This window comes from Podarcis erhardii (genome assembly GCF_964252035.2).
Source record: "Podarcis erhardii genome assembly, chromosome: Z".
NCBI lineage: Eukaryota > Metazoa > Chordata > Lepidosauria > Squamata > Lacertidae > Podarcis > Podarcis erhardii.
This window is the reverse complement of record NC_138504.1, coordinates 35,751,723-35,767,019: the sequence shown is the minus strand read 5'-3', so window position 1 is coordinate 35,767,019 and position 15,297 is coordinate 35,751,723. Positions and strand designations below refer to the sequence as shown.

The following is a 15,297-nucleotide window of genomic DNA, read 5'->3' as shown; positions in this document are numbered from 1 at the left end:
CTCCACTTTGTAACACATATTACAAGTCTCTTAGGACCATGAGTTCATTCCTTTCAGCCCAGATATCCATGGATTCCACAAGCGATGGAGCCGGAACCTTGAACTCCACCTTCAGTTACAACAAACAGATGAGCTCAGCTTCCTGAAAAGCAGCACATACAAAAAAGGAGATTTGTTCCTCTCCCCATACTGTCACCTGGGCTCAGCCTACTTAAGGTCTGGTCAGATAAATGACTTTTTCTATTTAAACAATTGGGAATGCATAATTTTGTAGGCTCCCTCTGGTGGAGGGGACCCAGCATTTGGATTGCAGATTTATTTTTATTTATTTTTTATACCCTCCTTTTTTCTCCAAGGTGATATACATGGGTCTCCCTCCTGCTCATTTCATCTGCACGCAACAACCTGTGAGGTAGGTTATAGGCTGAGAGAGAGAAAGGGACAGTGATTGGCCCAAGGTCACACCCAGTGAGCTTCATGGCTGAATGGGGAGCTCCCACAGGTCAAAGTCCAAAACTCTAACTGATACATCACAGTGGATCTCTGAATTTGATTTGCCTCTCCATCATTTTGTATGTGCAACTGTCAGGACTATCTACTGGTCGGTATGAAATAAGTCACTGAAAGAAATGCACAAGCCACCCTACCTGCTACCTCCACATCATGTCCAAGTAACTGTACTTCATCACCACAACCACCTGTATAAAGTATCAGTATTGTAAAATGAGCCCTACTGGATCAGAGGGGGGAGGGGGGTCCTAGTCTAGCATCCTGTTCTCACAATCGCCAGCTGAGAATGCCCCGACTGAGAACCCTGCAAGTAAGACCTCTCTAGCTGTTTCCCATCACCTGGTATTCAGCAGTAGACTGCCCCTGGGCATGGAGGTTCTGCTACCATAACAGATCTCCTTAAGGGGAAACTGGCTGCTGGATCAGGCCAAGAGGGGCCCATCCTGCTCTCACGGGGGCCAACCAGATGCCCCAATGAAAAACCCACATGCCAGAAATGAGCAGAGCAGCAGCTCTCTCCACTTGCAATTCCCAACAACTGGTATTCAGAGGCATACTGCCTCCAATAGTGTAGGCAGAACATACCCATCACCACTAGTTGCCATTGATCCTTCCTGGAATACAACCAGACCTCCATTGCCAATCTTCTTTTGCAGTGTGAAGACACAGGGGAGAACAAGGTAAGCTTTAGAGTGTAGTTTGTGTGTTATTTAATATTTACAAAAATAATTACATGCCAACTCTTCCCAAAACATCAGGGCGCTGTACAGCAACTCAAAAACTTATAAATGCAATGTAAAACTATCATTAAAATGACTGGCTACTCAAGAAGTTTTTTGTTAACTGCACTGGCTGATAAGCATCTACAAAAGTCTTCAAGAGACACCTGAAAGTCAACAGCAAGGGTTCCTGTTGAATCTCTGCCAAAAGAGTGTTCCACAGCATGGGGGTTTTGATATTCAATGCCCATTAGCACTTCTTTGGTTGACTTAAGTAAGCAGGCTAGGTTATAAGGCCTCAGGTAGTCCTTAAAGTAAAGCATGTTGTTCATGCAAGGTCAGCACAAAGGCTCAGCCAGGGCCCCAAATGAACTGAGAGTGCATCCTAAAACATCACTCAGAATCCCCTGCTGCAGTCAGAGATTCCACAGGAGACATACAGAAAATCATCAGATCAACATGGAAAGGGTCCCCTGGTGAGAAGTCTGAAAACCACTAGATATTTTCTTTCTTTCTTTTATTTGGTAGTCATCAACATGGTGCCTGCAGACTCCACTGTGCCTATTGGTTCCTCCTATGGTCTCAGAGCTCCTGCCAACCTAGCAGTTCGAAAGCACGTCAAGTGCAAGTAGATAAATAGGTACTGCTCCGGCGGGAAGGCAAACAGTGTTTCCGTGTGCTGCTCTGGTTCGCCAGAAGTGGCTTAGTCATGCTGGCCACATGACCCAGAAGCTGTACACCAGCTCCCTCGGCCAATAAAGCGAGATGAGCACCGCAACCCCCGAGTTGGTCACAACTGGACCTAATGGTCAGAGGTCCCTTTACCTTTACCTTTATGGTGCTCAGAAAAGATATTGGGAAATAACCCCATTTTGTGTTATGCCAAACACTCCATGGCCATCATTTTGTGAATGACACCCACGGCATTCTCTCTAAATTCCAACCTCTCACAAAAAAGTGACCTCTTATTTTACGTATTGTTACCTACCATTATTATATGAAAATGAATCCCACAACCTAGTGGGTGCGAGTACAGCTACAATTTAGAAGGTGTCACATGACACAGAAGCCTTCAACCTGAAAACACAGGACTTGGTTTCATCAGAATCTCCACCAGAATCAGAACCCCCAAATGCCTCAATTGCTCAAATGTCGAATGTGGTATGTAGTATTAATAAAGCAGACCCATTTGTACAAACCTCCAGTTCTCTTAATTCCATGTGTCATACACTTCCACAAATTAATATTTTTGCTACATTTGCAAACAGATTAAAACACTGAATGCAAATTACGCGATTATTTTTTGCATGGAAAAAGGAGTTAAAATTAAGACACAGATGGAAGCCCTTACCGTGAACCAGAAAGATGTTGCAGTGGGCAGACCCATGCCTGGATGCTTCCTTCTTCCCTGGGCCTTTGATAAAATGAAGTGTGGGCAGACTCGGCCTCCGCTGGTCCCCAAGAACTTTTCCAGGCTGCTGACCCATAAAGTATTGAAAGGTGGGTGGTCCCGACCTGAGAAGACACCAACCTTCCAGATTGGCAGAGATATCTTCACAAGGAAGTGTGTTCCTTGGGGGTAGCGTGGGACGGGGACCAGATCACTCAAGGCATGTGGTTCAAGTCAAGAGGCAGAGCACATTTTTCCAGACACTGCTTGTTTCTCGGAACACTATATTAGAAGTTCCACCTGGCAGCCGCAAAAGCCACTAATTTATTTATTTTTTTAAGTTTTCTAAGTGAAGAGGGGAAGAAGAAGTCTTGTCCCTGATCTTCCACTGGGTGAGCCGATACTAGATCTCACCCAGGGCAGGGAGAGGTCATTTTGCTGCAGATCGGTATCAAAATTCTTCTTTTCTTTTCTTTTGCATAGCAATTACTTCTCACCGGCCAAAAAAACAGGCAGCATTTGGTTTTCAAGTATTATTCAAGTCTGAAAGAAAGGTGTCTGTGTGATAAGGTCATTTATTCTTCCACTGATCACAAAAAAGGCATAAAGCAGTTAAAAATTTCTGAGGCTCTGTAGTTGGGTTCCACGGAAAGTGGAATATTTCAGTGATCTTCATGGTCTGTGCCAGACTCTACCTGTCCCATAGCAAAAGTCACAAGTCACCCAGTGGCACTTCTCTAATGTCTCAGTGAAAGTGAAATGCGTAATTGTGCAGGAGGGGGTCATTTTGAAGAAGCAAATATTAAAGTCATCAGCAAAAAGGGAGATTAAGATGCTCCTGACCTGATCACATAAATATACAAATGTCACCTGACACAGGAGTGGAGGGAGGTGGTAGGTCAAATCTGCACCGCAGGAGGAAGGTTTTCACATATAAGCATGACCAAGCCAGCTTCATCCCAGTTCGGCTGCTTCGCAAAGGTTTCTCAGGATATTCCTTGGGAAGGCAGATGCTTCGGATCAACTCCAGCAAAAAAAAAAAAAAAAAAAAAAAGACCAAAGACTGAAAGGACACCCAGAATGCCCCAAAAGAGATCAAATTGAGGATTAGTGGGGTTTGCACAGTCAACTCTGAAGCAGTAGAGCACCCCACATCCCCACCCAGCATCCAAAATCTACCGAAAAGTTGAGACCACCTGAAGCTGAATACCAGGAGAAAGTCAGGGAGTTAGAGAGTGTTTGTTTGAAATCATAGTCTACATAGAAAGGGAAAGGGACTAAGGGGAAGAGGAAACACAGATGGAATGAAAAATGCGTGGAATGGAGAATGAGGGCTTGTCAGCAAAGAGGGAATCTCCCCTCTCACCCCCCAAGTGGAAGAGGAGAGGCAGGAAAACAAAATTTTGAGGAATACAGAGTCCGTATGAAGAAGGAAGGAGGAGAATGAAAATTCCTATTACTTTTGGGGGGCGGGGCGGGACGGGGGCGGTGTTAATTAAAGCTTCTTTCAGTTAAATGGAAATCAAAGTCCTGAAAGGGAAGGAGGGGTAAAAGTTAAAATGAATAACAATGGGGAAGTGGGGGAAAGTCACAGATTCTGAATTTTAAAAAAAAATGTGAGGGAGAAAATTATCCAAAAGGTGTGTAAGAGAGATTGAGGGGAACACATAGTGCAACTCCCTGCAGAAAATGTGAGGAAGAGGGGGAAATGGGGAAAGAGAAGGAGAGCAGCACACAAGACTCCAAATATCAAAAAAATAATAATGAAAACAGCGGGGAAGGGTGGAAATATATCCCAAAGCCTTAAAGGTAGAAAAGAGATATTGACGGGACGGGACACACACACAATCGAGATAGAAAATGGGGAACGGGGAAAGAGAAGGGGGTCACAAATGAGAGAGAGAAGGAAAGGTCTCAATTTGGGGAAGGAGAAGAGGGTCTCAAATGAGGGGGCAAGCGTGGGGGAGTCTCAGATTCGACCGAGAGAAAAGGGGTCTCCAATGGGGAGGGGAGAGAAGGGAAGGTCTCGAACTGAGGGGGAGAAAGGGAGTCTCAGCTTGCGTTAAGTGAACGAAGGGGAGGAATTGAGCGGGGTGGAAGGGGAGGTGGCTCAGAGCAGGCCCGAAGCGACGTTGACGGGGCGCAGCGCGGCTTCCCACCGCTTCTCCTCGCCTGGGCAGCCCCACTACCCCCCCTTTCCCCTTGCTCTCCCTGCTTCTCCACACACGCGCGCCCACACACCACGCCCTCCCGGCCCTCCAGCCCCGGAGGCTGGGGGTTGCTTCGTCCTGGGGCTGCTGGGTCCAGTCAGTCAGTGTCAGCCAGCCAGCACTTGGGCGGCGGCGGCGGCGGCGGCGGCGGCCACCCGGTAGCGGCCATGATGGGAAGGGAACCGGTCTGCAGAGGCGGCTCATTGTTGCCGCCTTCTCAGCAGCGGCGCGAGGGGAGGAGCTCGCAGGGACAGCGGCCCGACCAGGGAGAAGGGGAGGGGAGGCTGGGGAGGGTGCTGGGGGGCCTCTTACTCAAGAGGGCGAGGGAGAGAGAGATCTCAGGGTTTCCTTTAAAAAAAAAAAAAAAGCAAGTCTCTAGCATTTGTAGAAGCTGAGCTACGAGGCAAAAGATGTAGATGTCATTTTTACTCAGAGTAGACCTATTGAAAGGTATGTTTGCAGCCAGGTAAGTCCTACTTAGAGCAGGTTGATTCAAGTGGGTCTGGTTAATGACGCCCATGCCATTAACTAACAGGTTTCATTTCGGTGGGTCCACTCTAAAGTAGGACTAGCATTGGATACAACCCATAATTATTAATTGCACTTACTGATTGCTTTTTTTTTACGAGAACAATTATGCAAGCATTAAACCCAAGTATACTGTGTGTCTGTGTGTATACGCACACCTTGCCTGTTTCTCTGAGAAGGAATCAAAGTGGCTTACAGCTAAAAATAAGAACAGATAAAACAGGAGGGAAAAGCAATTAGACATTGATAAAAAGAATTACACATTAATAAAATTATAGCAGGTCTGAGCCTACCTCACTAAAAGGAAATTATTTACATTTTTGTGAGAGAAATTAGCTGGCTCTCTCCTCTTTAGTGTTTTACATTGTCCCGTCCCCCCCAAGAACTTTCCTATGGGCACTCATTGTGTTCAACCATTTACTCCCAGGTAAATTGATATTAGATATCTTGGTGGAGTGTTCAAAGCCTAGGCATGTATACGTGTGAGCAACCTTAGGGCATCTGCAAGGGGGGCATCCCACACACAATCGCCAAATTTCCAGCTTCCATTTTCAAAAAGTACGTGTAAGCATTTTTAGAAGCTTTTTTATATTTTAAGGCAAAATATAGGGGCACTATTATGGTGGTGGTGGTTGGTTTTTAAAGAAACTAGCCTGCTTCTTCCCCCTTCATAGTTTACTTTGGGGAACCCCCCTGGAAAAATCCCTGCTGAGCCCTATGGATGAGATCAAGGGGGTGGGGCTTAGTCCCAGCATGTACGGTATGTGAGTACTGTATAACAGATATCAGACTTGAGGGTCCAAGCTATTTTTCAAAGTCAAAAGTACACAAAATCTATGGATCAAATACACAAACCCCCGCTGCAGGCTTGTTGACATTCTCAAAGAACTCTGGAAAATTTAGCAAGGCATGACTTAAGTCAAGGCATGACTTGTTATTGTGAATACAGTATTAGGCAAGCTTAGCATTTCCAAAGCTTGAGACTTTGTTTACTAAACACCTACCAAATAAATATGCCTAAATCACTCTCTAGGGGTATCGGAAGATTTTCCAATGCAAATGGGCCTGATTTAAAAACATAGTACAGTTGTACCTTGGTTGTTGAACGCCTTGGTACTCGTACGTTTTGGCTCCCGAACACCGCAAACCCGGAAGTGAGTGTTCTGGTTTGCGAACGTTCTTTGGAACCCAAACATCCAATGCGGCTTCCACAGCTTCCGATTGAGTACAGGAAGCTCCTGCAGCCAATCGGAAGTCGTGCCTTGGTTTTCGAACATTTTTTGGAAGTCGAATGGACTTCCGGAACAGATTCCATTCAAGAACCAAGGTACGACTGTACCATAGAATTGTAGAGTTGGAAGGAACCACAAGGGTCATCTATTCCAAGTCCCTGCAATGCAATGTGGGACTCGAACCTATAACCCTGAGATTAAGAGGTTCATGCTCTACCTATTCTACGTTTTGGTAGGTGGGGGACAGACTCCATGCCACTGCTGATAGCTTGCCATTCTCCATCCTGAATTCCCCCTCACACCCAGCTATGGAAACATACAAAGCTACCAGTCAGTACAATCTGTCATAGCAGTGACTGGTGGTCATTCTCCAGAATCGCTGGTCTTTCTCAGCTTTTACTGTCAGAAATGCTTTTGGTTTCTGAACAGTGGCCCATGCATCTATGTGGCTGATGCCAACTGCCAGTGATTTAAGATAGGGAGTCTGCCCCAGCCAGAGTGGCTTGGCTTTGCGGTCAGTGTTATGAGAGGAACAAAGGCCTCCACAATCACATGGCAGAAGATTGCAGGGTCTGTCTTTGGAATCTTTAATGCTAACTGGCAGTGACTTTCTGGGGTCTCAGGCTGGAATCTTTCTCAGTCCTTGTGCTTTGCATGCAGAAGGTCCCAGGTTTGATCCCCCAGCATCTCCAAATAGGCTTGGGAAAGATTCCTGCCTGAAACCCCCCAAACACATTGTCAGCATAGGCAGTATTGAATTAGATAGACCAATAATCTGATTCATTAGGCCCAATATTATTATTATTTATATCCAGCTCGTCTCCATAAGAACATAAGAAGAGGCTGCTTGATCAGGCCAGTTGACCATCTAGTCCAGCAACCTGTTCTCACAATGGCCAACCGGATGCCCCAATGGGAAACCTGCAAGCAGGACCCAAGCACAAGAGGACTCTCCTCTCCTGTGGTTTCCAGCAATTGCTACTCAGAAGCATCTACTGCCTCCAACTGTAGAGGCATAGCATTGTCATCATAGCTAGTAGCCACTGATAGTCTTATTTTCCTCCATGAATTTGTCCAATGCACCCTAAAAGCCATCTAAGTTGGTGGCCATCACTGCTTCCAGCAGGAGCAAGTTCCATAGTTTAACTATGTGCTGTGTGACCAATCCCTTCCTTTTGCCTGTCCTGAAGCTTCCAACATTCAGCTTCCTTTTATGTCCATGAGCTCTTGTGTTTGGAGAGAGGGAGAAAGGTTCTTCCTTATCCACTTTCTCTATGCTGAGCATAATTTTATAAACTTGTATCTTGCTGTCTCCTACTCTCTTTTTCTCTAAAATAAAAAACTCAAAAAGCTGCAATCTTACTATGTTTGCCTAGATTTGAAACACCTTTATTTTTGCACCAGGTTGTAGTTTGTGCTAGTTAAGAAGAGGTGGTGTTCTAACATTGCTTGACGAAACAAAAACAAAAACCCTACTTTAAAAAGGGTGGGGGGGTAGTATGGTTGGATTGGATGAATTGACTCTGGACCAATTAGTAGATGAGGAAGATGAATTATATATGTATGCTGTGTTAAAAGATAAATACCACTTATTGGAGATGGCCCAATTGTAATATTTGCAGTTGCAGAATTTGTTAATAACCCTGTTTGGCCAAGCAGCTTTTACAACATCTAAGACACCAGAGATATTAGAACAATTGATTAAACCCTTTGAGACTAAAAAGCTGGTGGTCACTTTTTATAGATATTTGGTATCAATAAATCAGTCTGATACGCAGATTCTGAGAAATGAGTGGAATAAAAAATGGAGGTTCCTTTGTTATCTTCTAATAGTGGGAAAGTGTTTTAGCTTTTGTAGCAAAGGTGTTGGATTTTAAATTATGTCTTATATAACAAAAATTTATTGGACTCCATAGAAAGGGACTATCTATGAAAACATACTGCTGGAGAAGTATTAAGGATAATGCTTCTTTGAAACATATGTTTATGCGGTGTCCCACACAAAGTTCTGGGAGAAAATACTAGGTTGTATACATATTACTTTGGGGGGAAACTTAATACTATCAGAGAATATTATTATTTAAAATTATCTACCCACTATAGGGAATTTGACAACTGGTCAACATAAATGGATTCTTCGTGCCCTCACTATGGCTAAAAGACTGATTAATCCAAAGACAGATAAATCAATGCCCCCTTTAATCAATGAAAAGAAGATATGACAACTCTTGCAATATACAAACTGATTGTTTATAGAGGTAGATTGTTTATGGACAAATTGTTTATGGACAAATATAATGACATTTAGAATGCATTTGTAAAAAAATATATAGTAGGTTATAAATAAATAATAATTTTATTACTTATCCTCCACCCATCTGGCTAGGTTGCCAGATGTACTGGAATAATAATTTCATTTATATTAGGCAAGCATGTACACCCCTTCATGGATCACTGCCTTGCCGTGGCGAAGGGGCTTGAATAACTCAGAGAAGCTATGAGCTATGCCATGCAGGACCACCCAAGATGGACAGGTCATAGTGGAGAGTTTTGACCAAACGTGATCCACCTGGAACCAGCAAGCCACTCCAGTATCCCTGCCAAGAAAACTTCATGGACAAAGACAACAGGCATATAAAAGATATGACGCTGGAAGATGAGCCCCTCAGGTTGGAAGGCATCCAACATGCTACTGAGGAAGAGCAGAGGACAAGTACAAGTAGATTCAGAGCTGATGAAGCGGCTGGGCCAAAACCGAAAGGTTGCTCAGTTGCGGATATGCCTGGAAGCGAAAGGAAAGTCCAATGCTGTAAAGAAAAATATTGCATAGGAATCTGGAATGTAAGAACCATGAACCTTGGTAAGTTGGATGCGGTCAAAAATGAGATGGCAAGAAAAAATATTGAAGAGAAGACTCCCTGAAAAAGACCCTGATGTTGGGAAAGATTGAGGGCACAAGGAGAAGGGGACGACAGAGGACAAGATGGTTGGACAGTGTTCTTGAAGCTACCAGCTTGAGTTTGACCAAACTGTGGGAGGCAGTGGAAGACAGGAGTGCCTGGCATGTTCTGGTCCATGGGCTCACAAAGAGTCGGACACAACTAAATGACTAAACAACAACAACAACAAGCATGTACAAAATTGCAGTTTTTTCTTATTCTTTATCTTTTTTTTCCTTTTTGTATTTTTATGTACTTTCTGTTTCCTTTTTTATTTCTTCCATTTAATTTATATATTGTCCATAAAATATAAATTTTTAAAAGAACAGTTGTGTCACTGGAGATCCTCTATTATTTTGAGCCCAGGCTGGATGTGTGTGGCTACTGTGAGAACAAGATGATGAGCCATTAGCCTAATCCAGCAGTCCCTTTTTATGTTCTTACAAAAGCAATGTAATGCTGAAAAACTCTCTGTTCATACAGAATAAAATTTCACCTAGGTCTGGCCAAAAGGATTTAGAGACCCCGTATTAGCTGATGCATGCCCTCTGGTCATCACAGGTCTCCAGATGTTTGGAGCTACAGCAGTCTGGCTGAAGCTGGTGGGAGCTGTCATTCAAAACACCTGGAGGGCATCATGTTGACGAAGGCTGCTGTAAATCCCTATTATTAATAACAATGCTATATCCTGCTCTTCTGAAGGTATCCAGCATAAATAAAACCATATGATATAAGTGAATAAAAGTGCAATGGTTTCCAAAATTGGTAATGAAGAATATGATATACAACCAGCACTTAAAAACACGTAAATGGCAGCAAAGGAACATAATGGCAATAAAACTAGGTATTGCACATTAAAAGCCTGCCAAAATGAAACTGTCTGTCTTCATTTTCTGCAGAAAGTCACATAAAAGAGGGAGCCTGACTTAATTTCTGTTGGGAGAGCATTCCACCACCGTGGAGAAGAGGAGGGCACAAATTGGCATAAAGTTTGTGTATTGTAATTTATGTACGTAGGTGTAAATTTACTGCTAAAATCTAAATAGAAATGCAGTATGTCTCACTATAGCGGAGATGTGATCAGGAGACTTGTGTGCCTACTCATTCAGCTGTACGTTTGAACATAAGAAGAGCCTAGCTGCTGGATCTGGCCAATGGCCCATCTAGTCTAGGATCCTGTAACACAGTGGCCAACCAGATGCCAACTCCAGGAAACCCACAAGCAGAACCTGAGCATCACAGCACTCGCCCCACTTGCACATCCCAGCAACTGGCAGTACAGGCATACTACCTCTGGAAGTGGAGGTAGAATGTAAGAAGAGCCTAGCATTCTGTTCCCGCAGTAGGCAACTGGATGCCTCTGGAAAGCCTGAAAGTAGGACCAGGGCATGATAGCAATCTCCACACTTGTGATTCCCACCAGCTGGTAAGACCATAAGAAGAGCATGCTGGATCAGATGAATGGCCCACCCCACCCAACATCCTGTTCTCACAGTGACTAGCCAGATGCCAGTGAGGAACCTGCATGCAGGATCCAAGCACAAGCACTCTTCCCTCCTGCAGTTTCCAGCAACTGGTATTCAAAAAGTGTTACTGTCTCTGACCATGGGGGCAGAATACAGCCATCATGTGTAGTAGCCATTGATAGCCTTGGTGGCTATTGCTACCTACTGTGTGTGTCAGGGGCTGACAGGGGCTCTGATGAGTGCATGTAGCCAGTTGAATTCCTACCATTCTCTATTTTTAATGTTTGAGGTTTTACTGTGTTTTCAACATTTTGCTAAAAGCTGCCCAGAATGGCTGGGGCAGCCCAGTCAAAAGGGCAGCATATAAATAATAAAATCATCATCATTATCATTATCATTATCATTATCATCATTCCACTGTCTCCTAGAAACGAGGGAATAGCAGTGATGGCTTCCATTCAGAAGCCTAAGGTTGCATGTGGTCATCTCATCAGATGAGGGTACATAAGCTGAAGTGGGGGGTGCCAGGTCCCACTGCTGCTGCAACTGCTCCATATGACACAGACCTGCAAACAGCTGTCTAGACTCTAGATGCTGTGTGTGTGTGTGTGTGTGTGCGCGCGCGCGCGCGCATCTGGAGTATCTTGGGAGCTGCTGTAAGTGTGCACTTTTGACAATAAATAAGGGAAGTCACGAATCTTCCGGCATCCAGCTTCTAGTGTTCTAATGTGATAAGAGAGGCATAAAAAGTTTGCTCTATTCACTTTTTTCATGCCATGCCTAAGATTATACGCTTCTATCTTTCTGCCTTTTCTCTTAAAAGTTCCAAAGGGGAATTGCTCCATCCCATGGATCGTTTCAGCTGCCCTTTTCTGAACTTATCCCAACTCCACAGCATCCTGCTTGGGGTGAGGTGACCAGAACTACACACAGTATTCTAAATGTGGTTGCGCCATAGATTTGTATAATGTGATTCTGATATTAGTAATTTTATTTTCTATTCCTTTCCTAATGACGGCATGATGTTTCATTGAGGGAAGTACGTACTATCTCCTGAACTACAGGGAATTGTGAACACAGCATGTTGGAAATATCCTCTGCTTCATTAACGGCCTCATCGCTAATAATGCCACTGCGGGGACCCCAATTTGCCTCTGCTTTCTGAGTACAATAATTAATCCAGCCATTTGTCATCTGCACAGAGACAATATCTTTAAAAAACTAGAGAGACTCAGAAGAAGACATTTCAGTAACGTCAACGTATATCCTCTATCTTTATTACAGCAAGCAGGCAGCATGCCTAATCTGACACTAAAGCAGCCCCGGAGCTTAATAAACGTGACACTAAAATGCACATTTCTCGATTTATAGAACTTCTCAGGTTGCCATGTGCCAAAAGCAGAAAACTGACTTTGCAAGGCAGCTACCGTGGCATTCTGGAAGACTTGAAAAAGCTCTCAGGAGCATGTTTGAACTGTGCTGTAAACAAGCTGGTAAGCCTGGGCCTTCTCTGAACTGCCACGTCATAAATTTGTTTTTCCTGACATCCATATTGCTTTGGGGACAGTTTCCTTCAGTCCCCTCCCTTCTTTATGGCTAAACAAAAACACAGGGAGATGTCTAGGTTGGTGAAAGATAGCAATGAAAAGCATTCCTGGAATGAGATAATTAGCAGGGAAAAGCAAAGAGTCATGGGGAACTTAGAACTTAGAAAGGTCCCACTTTCATATTTTCTTTTTTGTTCAAGAAAAAGCTGCTTTGGAACTATGGCTCTGCCATAGTCTAGTCCAGAACAGCAATACCCAAATTCAAGTGCTGCAATCAGAGATTCCCCGGGTCAGCCATGCCCTGGTGTCCTCTATGTTGAGCAATTATTATTACCTCACCTAGCTTCCCTAGGGTGTTCCAAAGTATGGGAGCAGCCACTGAGCAAGTCCTCTGTAATGCACTCTATGTGGGTCTGCCTTTGAAGTCTTTGTAAACTAATTCATAGGTCAAGTGGCTGATGGGTGCCAGGCCCTTTGTTTCCATTTCGCACAAACTGATGTGTTCTCAAGTTCAGTTCAAGGTGCTGATGTTACCCTTTAAAGCACTAAATCCCTTGCAACTTGGATACCTTAAGGGACGCCTTCTTCCATATGTTCCTCCTCACATGCCCCAAATGAAATCGAAGGTCCTGGCTCCAGCTCCCTCAACCTTTTGGCTTTAAGCAAGGTAAGATAAAATATCTTGGGTTGGATTCAGAGATTATAGGAACACAGGAAGCTTCCTTACACTGGGTCTACTGAGCTCAGTATTGTCTACACAGACTGGTAGCAGCTCTCCAGGGTTTCAGGCAGGGTACTTCCCAGCTGGAGATACCAGGGACTGAACCTGGGACCTTCTGCACCACTGAGCTACATCCCTTCCTTAACTACCCTTGGGTCCCATTGCAATTATTATTATTGTTTTGTAATCACAATTTAAAATCATAAGTATAGATATATTTTCCACAATCTCCAGTCTGAGTGGGTTCAAACAACTTAATATAAGGGCATAAATCTAGAAAGATCAAGTCTATTTGATTGATTGATCTATTTTGCCGTGCTATGAATTTTATTTTTTATGTGGTTTCACTCTTTCCATTAAGCAAAGTAAGATGAGCAGATGGGGAAGCTTGAATATATGTATTACTCGCTCTTTTATTTCTTAATGCTATTCTTTCCTCCCTTCTTTGTTGAGTTTTGTGTGAGTTATGGAAGAATGAGTGGTTTTCTTCTTCTTTGACCTTGCTGCTAGAATCTATGTATAAAAACTTTGTATGTGCCAACATGACATTTAATAAATACAACAGTAAAGGGTCAACCTACCTTAGCTGTTCTGGTCACTGAAAACATCTAAGCACCTTGAAGCTTTGACAGTTTGTTCCTGCATCAAGGAAATAGGTTTCATGGTCTTAGAGAACTCTGACATGATTTTCTCGAGGAGACGTCTGCCACCTAGCGCTTAGCTCCTGCCAGCACACTGGGATTTCCCCTCATGAAGAAACTGGATGATTCAAAGAATATCCCTGTCTCCATCCTTCCTGGAAATGGTTGTGCAATGAGCTTAAACAAAACACAAAGGACTATTTGAACTACCAGAGCCGTTGGTTGTTAGTGAGGCTGCCTCAGCCTCACAAAAGAAGGCAATGCATCACTATTTTTAACTAGAATCAGCTCTTCACACATGTACCTACCTGGAACCCTGATATGCTCCAGGTGCCCTTGTCAAACAAGATAAAATGGATCATTGCTGGAGAAAGGGCCTTTTCCAGAATGACCGTCTGTGGAATGCTCTCTCCAGAAAGGCTCACTTATTAGTGTCAGATTAGGACCTGGAAGGCCAGGGTTCAAATTCCCTCAACCATGAAACCCACCGGGGGACCGTAAGCCAGTCACATACTTTCAGCCTACCCTACCTCACAGGGCTGTTGTGAGGATAAAATGGGGAAAGAACTATGCACATCACCTTGAGCTTCTTGGAGAAGGTGGGATATAAAAGCAATAATAAAATAAATTCAGATTTTAAAAGTAAATGTATTGGTTATGTTAGGTTGTATTGAAGTTATACTCAGTGTAGACCTATTGAAATGAATGGGCTTCAGCTAGACATGCCTATTCATTTAATGGATCTCCTCTTGAGTAGGATTAATGTTTAGTCTTGTATTATTTTTAATGTTCTTGTAAGCTCCCTTAGAAAGCTTTGTTGTTGCGTGGCATATAAAAACGAGTCGGCAGGTAACACTAGGGAGTTTGTGGAGTAATTGTTTTGTTTGTTACTATGCTATGCATTTTTGTCTTTTTATATTGTAAAGCACCTGGTGATCCTCAGATGAAGGGTGGTATAGAATTATTTTTTAATGGTTTCTTAAACCATGGTTTGTTTGATCACCTGCATCTTACCTAAACTATGGTTTGCTTACTGTCAACAAACCGCAATTTGTTGCTGGCTCACAAACCTTAGGTAAAGGTAAAGGGACCCCTGACCATTAGGTCCAGTTGTGGCCGACTCTGGGGTTGCGGCGCTCATCTTGCTCTATTGGCCGAGGGAGCCGGCGTGCAGCTTCCGGGTCATGTGGCCAGCAGGACTAAGCCGCTTCTGGCGAACCAGAGCAGCGCACGGAAACGCCGTTTACCTTCCCACTGGAGCGGTACCTATTATCTACTTTGCACTTTGAAGTGCTTTCGAACTGCTAGGTTGGCAGGAGCAGGGACTGAGCAACAGGAGCTCACCCCGTCGCAGGGATTCAAACTGCCGACCTTCTGATCAGCAAGTCCTAGGC

General features: G+C 43.9%; 1 protein-coding gene across 1 annotated transcript in view; it reads right to left on the bottom strand.

The window, feature by feature from the left end:
- ABL1 (ABL proto-oncogene 1, non-receptor tyrosine kinase) overlaps window positions 1-5,084 on the bottom strand; it is a 124,225-nt gene extending 119,141 nt beyond the window's left edge. Inside the window, exon 1 of the mRNA XM_081846954.1 lies at window positions 2,581-5,084. Coding sequence (XP_081703080.1) covers window positions 2,581-2,716 — 136 coding nt within the window. The 5' untranslated portion in view covers window positions 2,717-5,084. The remainder of the gene's footprint in view (window positions 1-2,580) is intronic.
- Window positions 5,085-15,297: the final 10,213 nt, after the last annotated feature.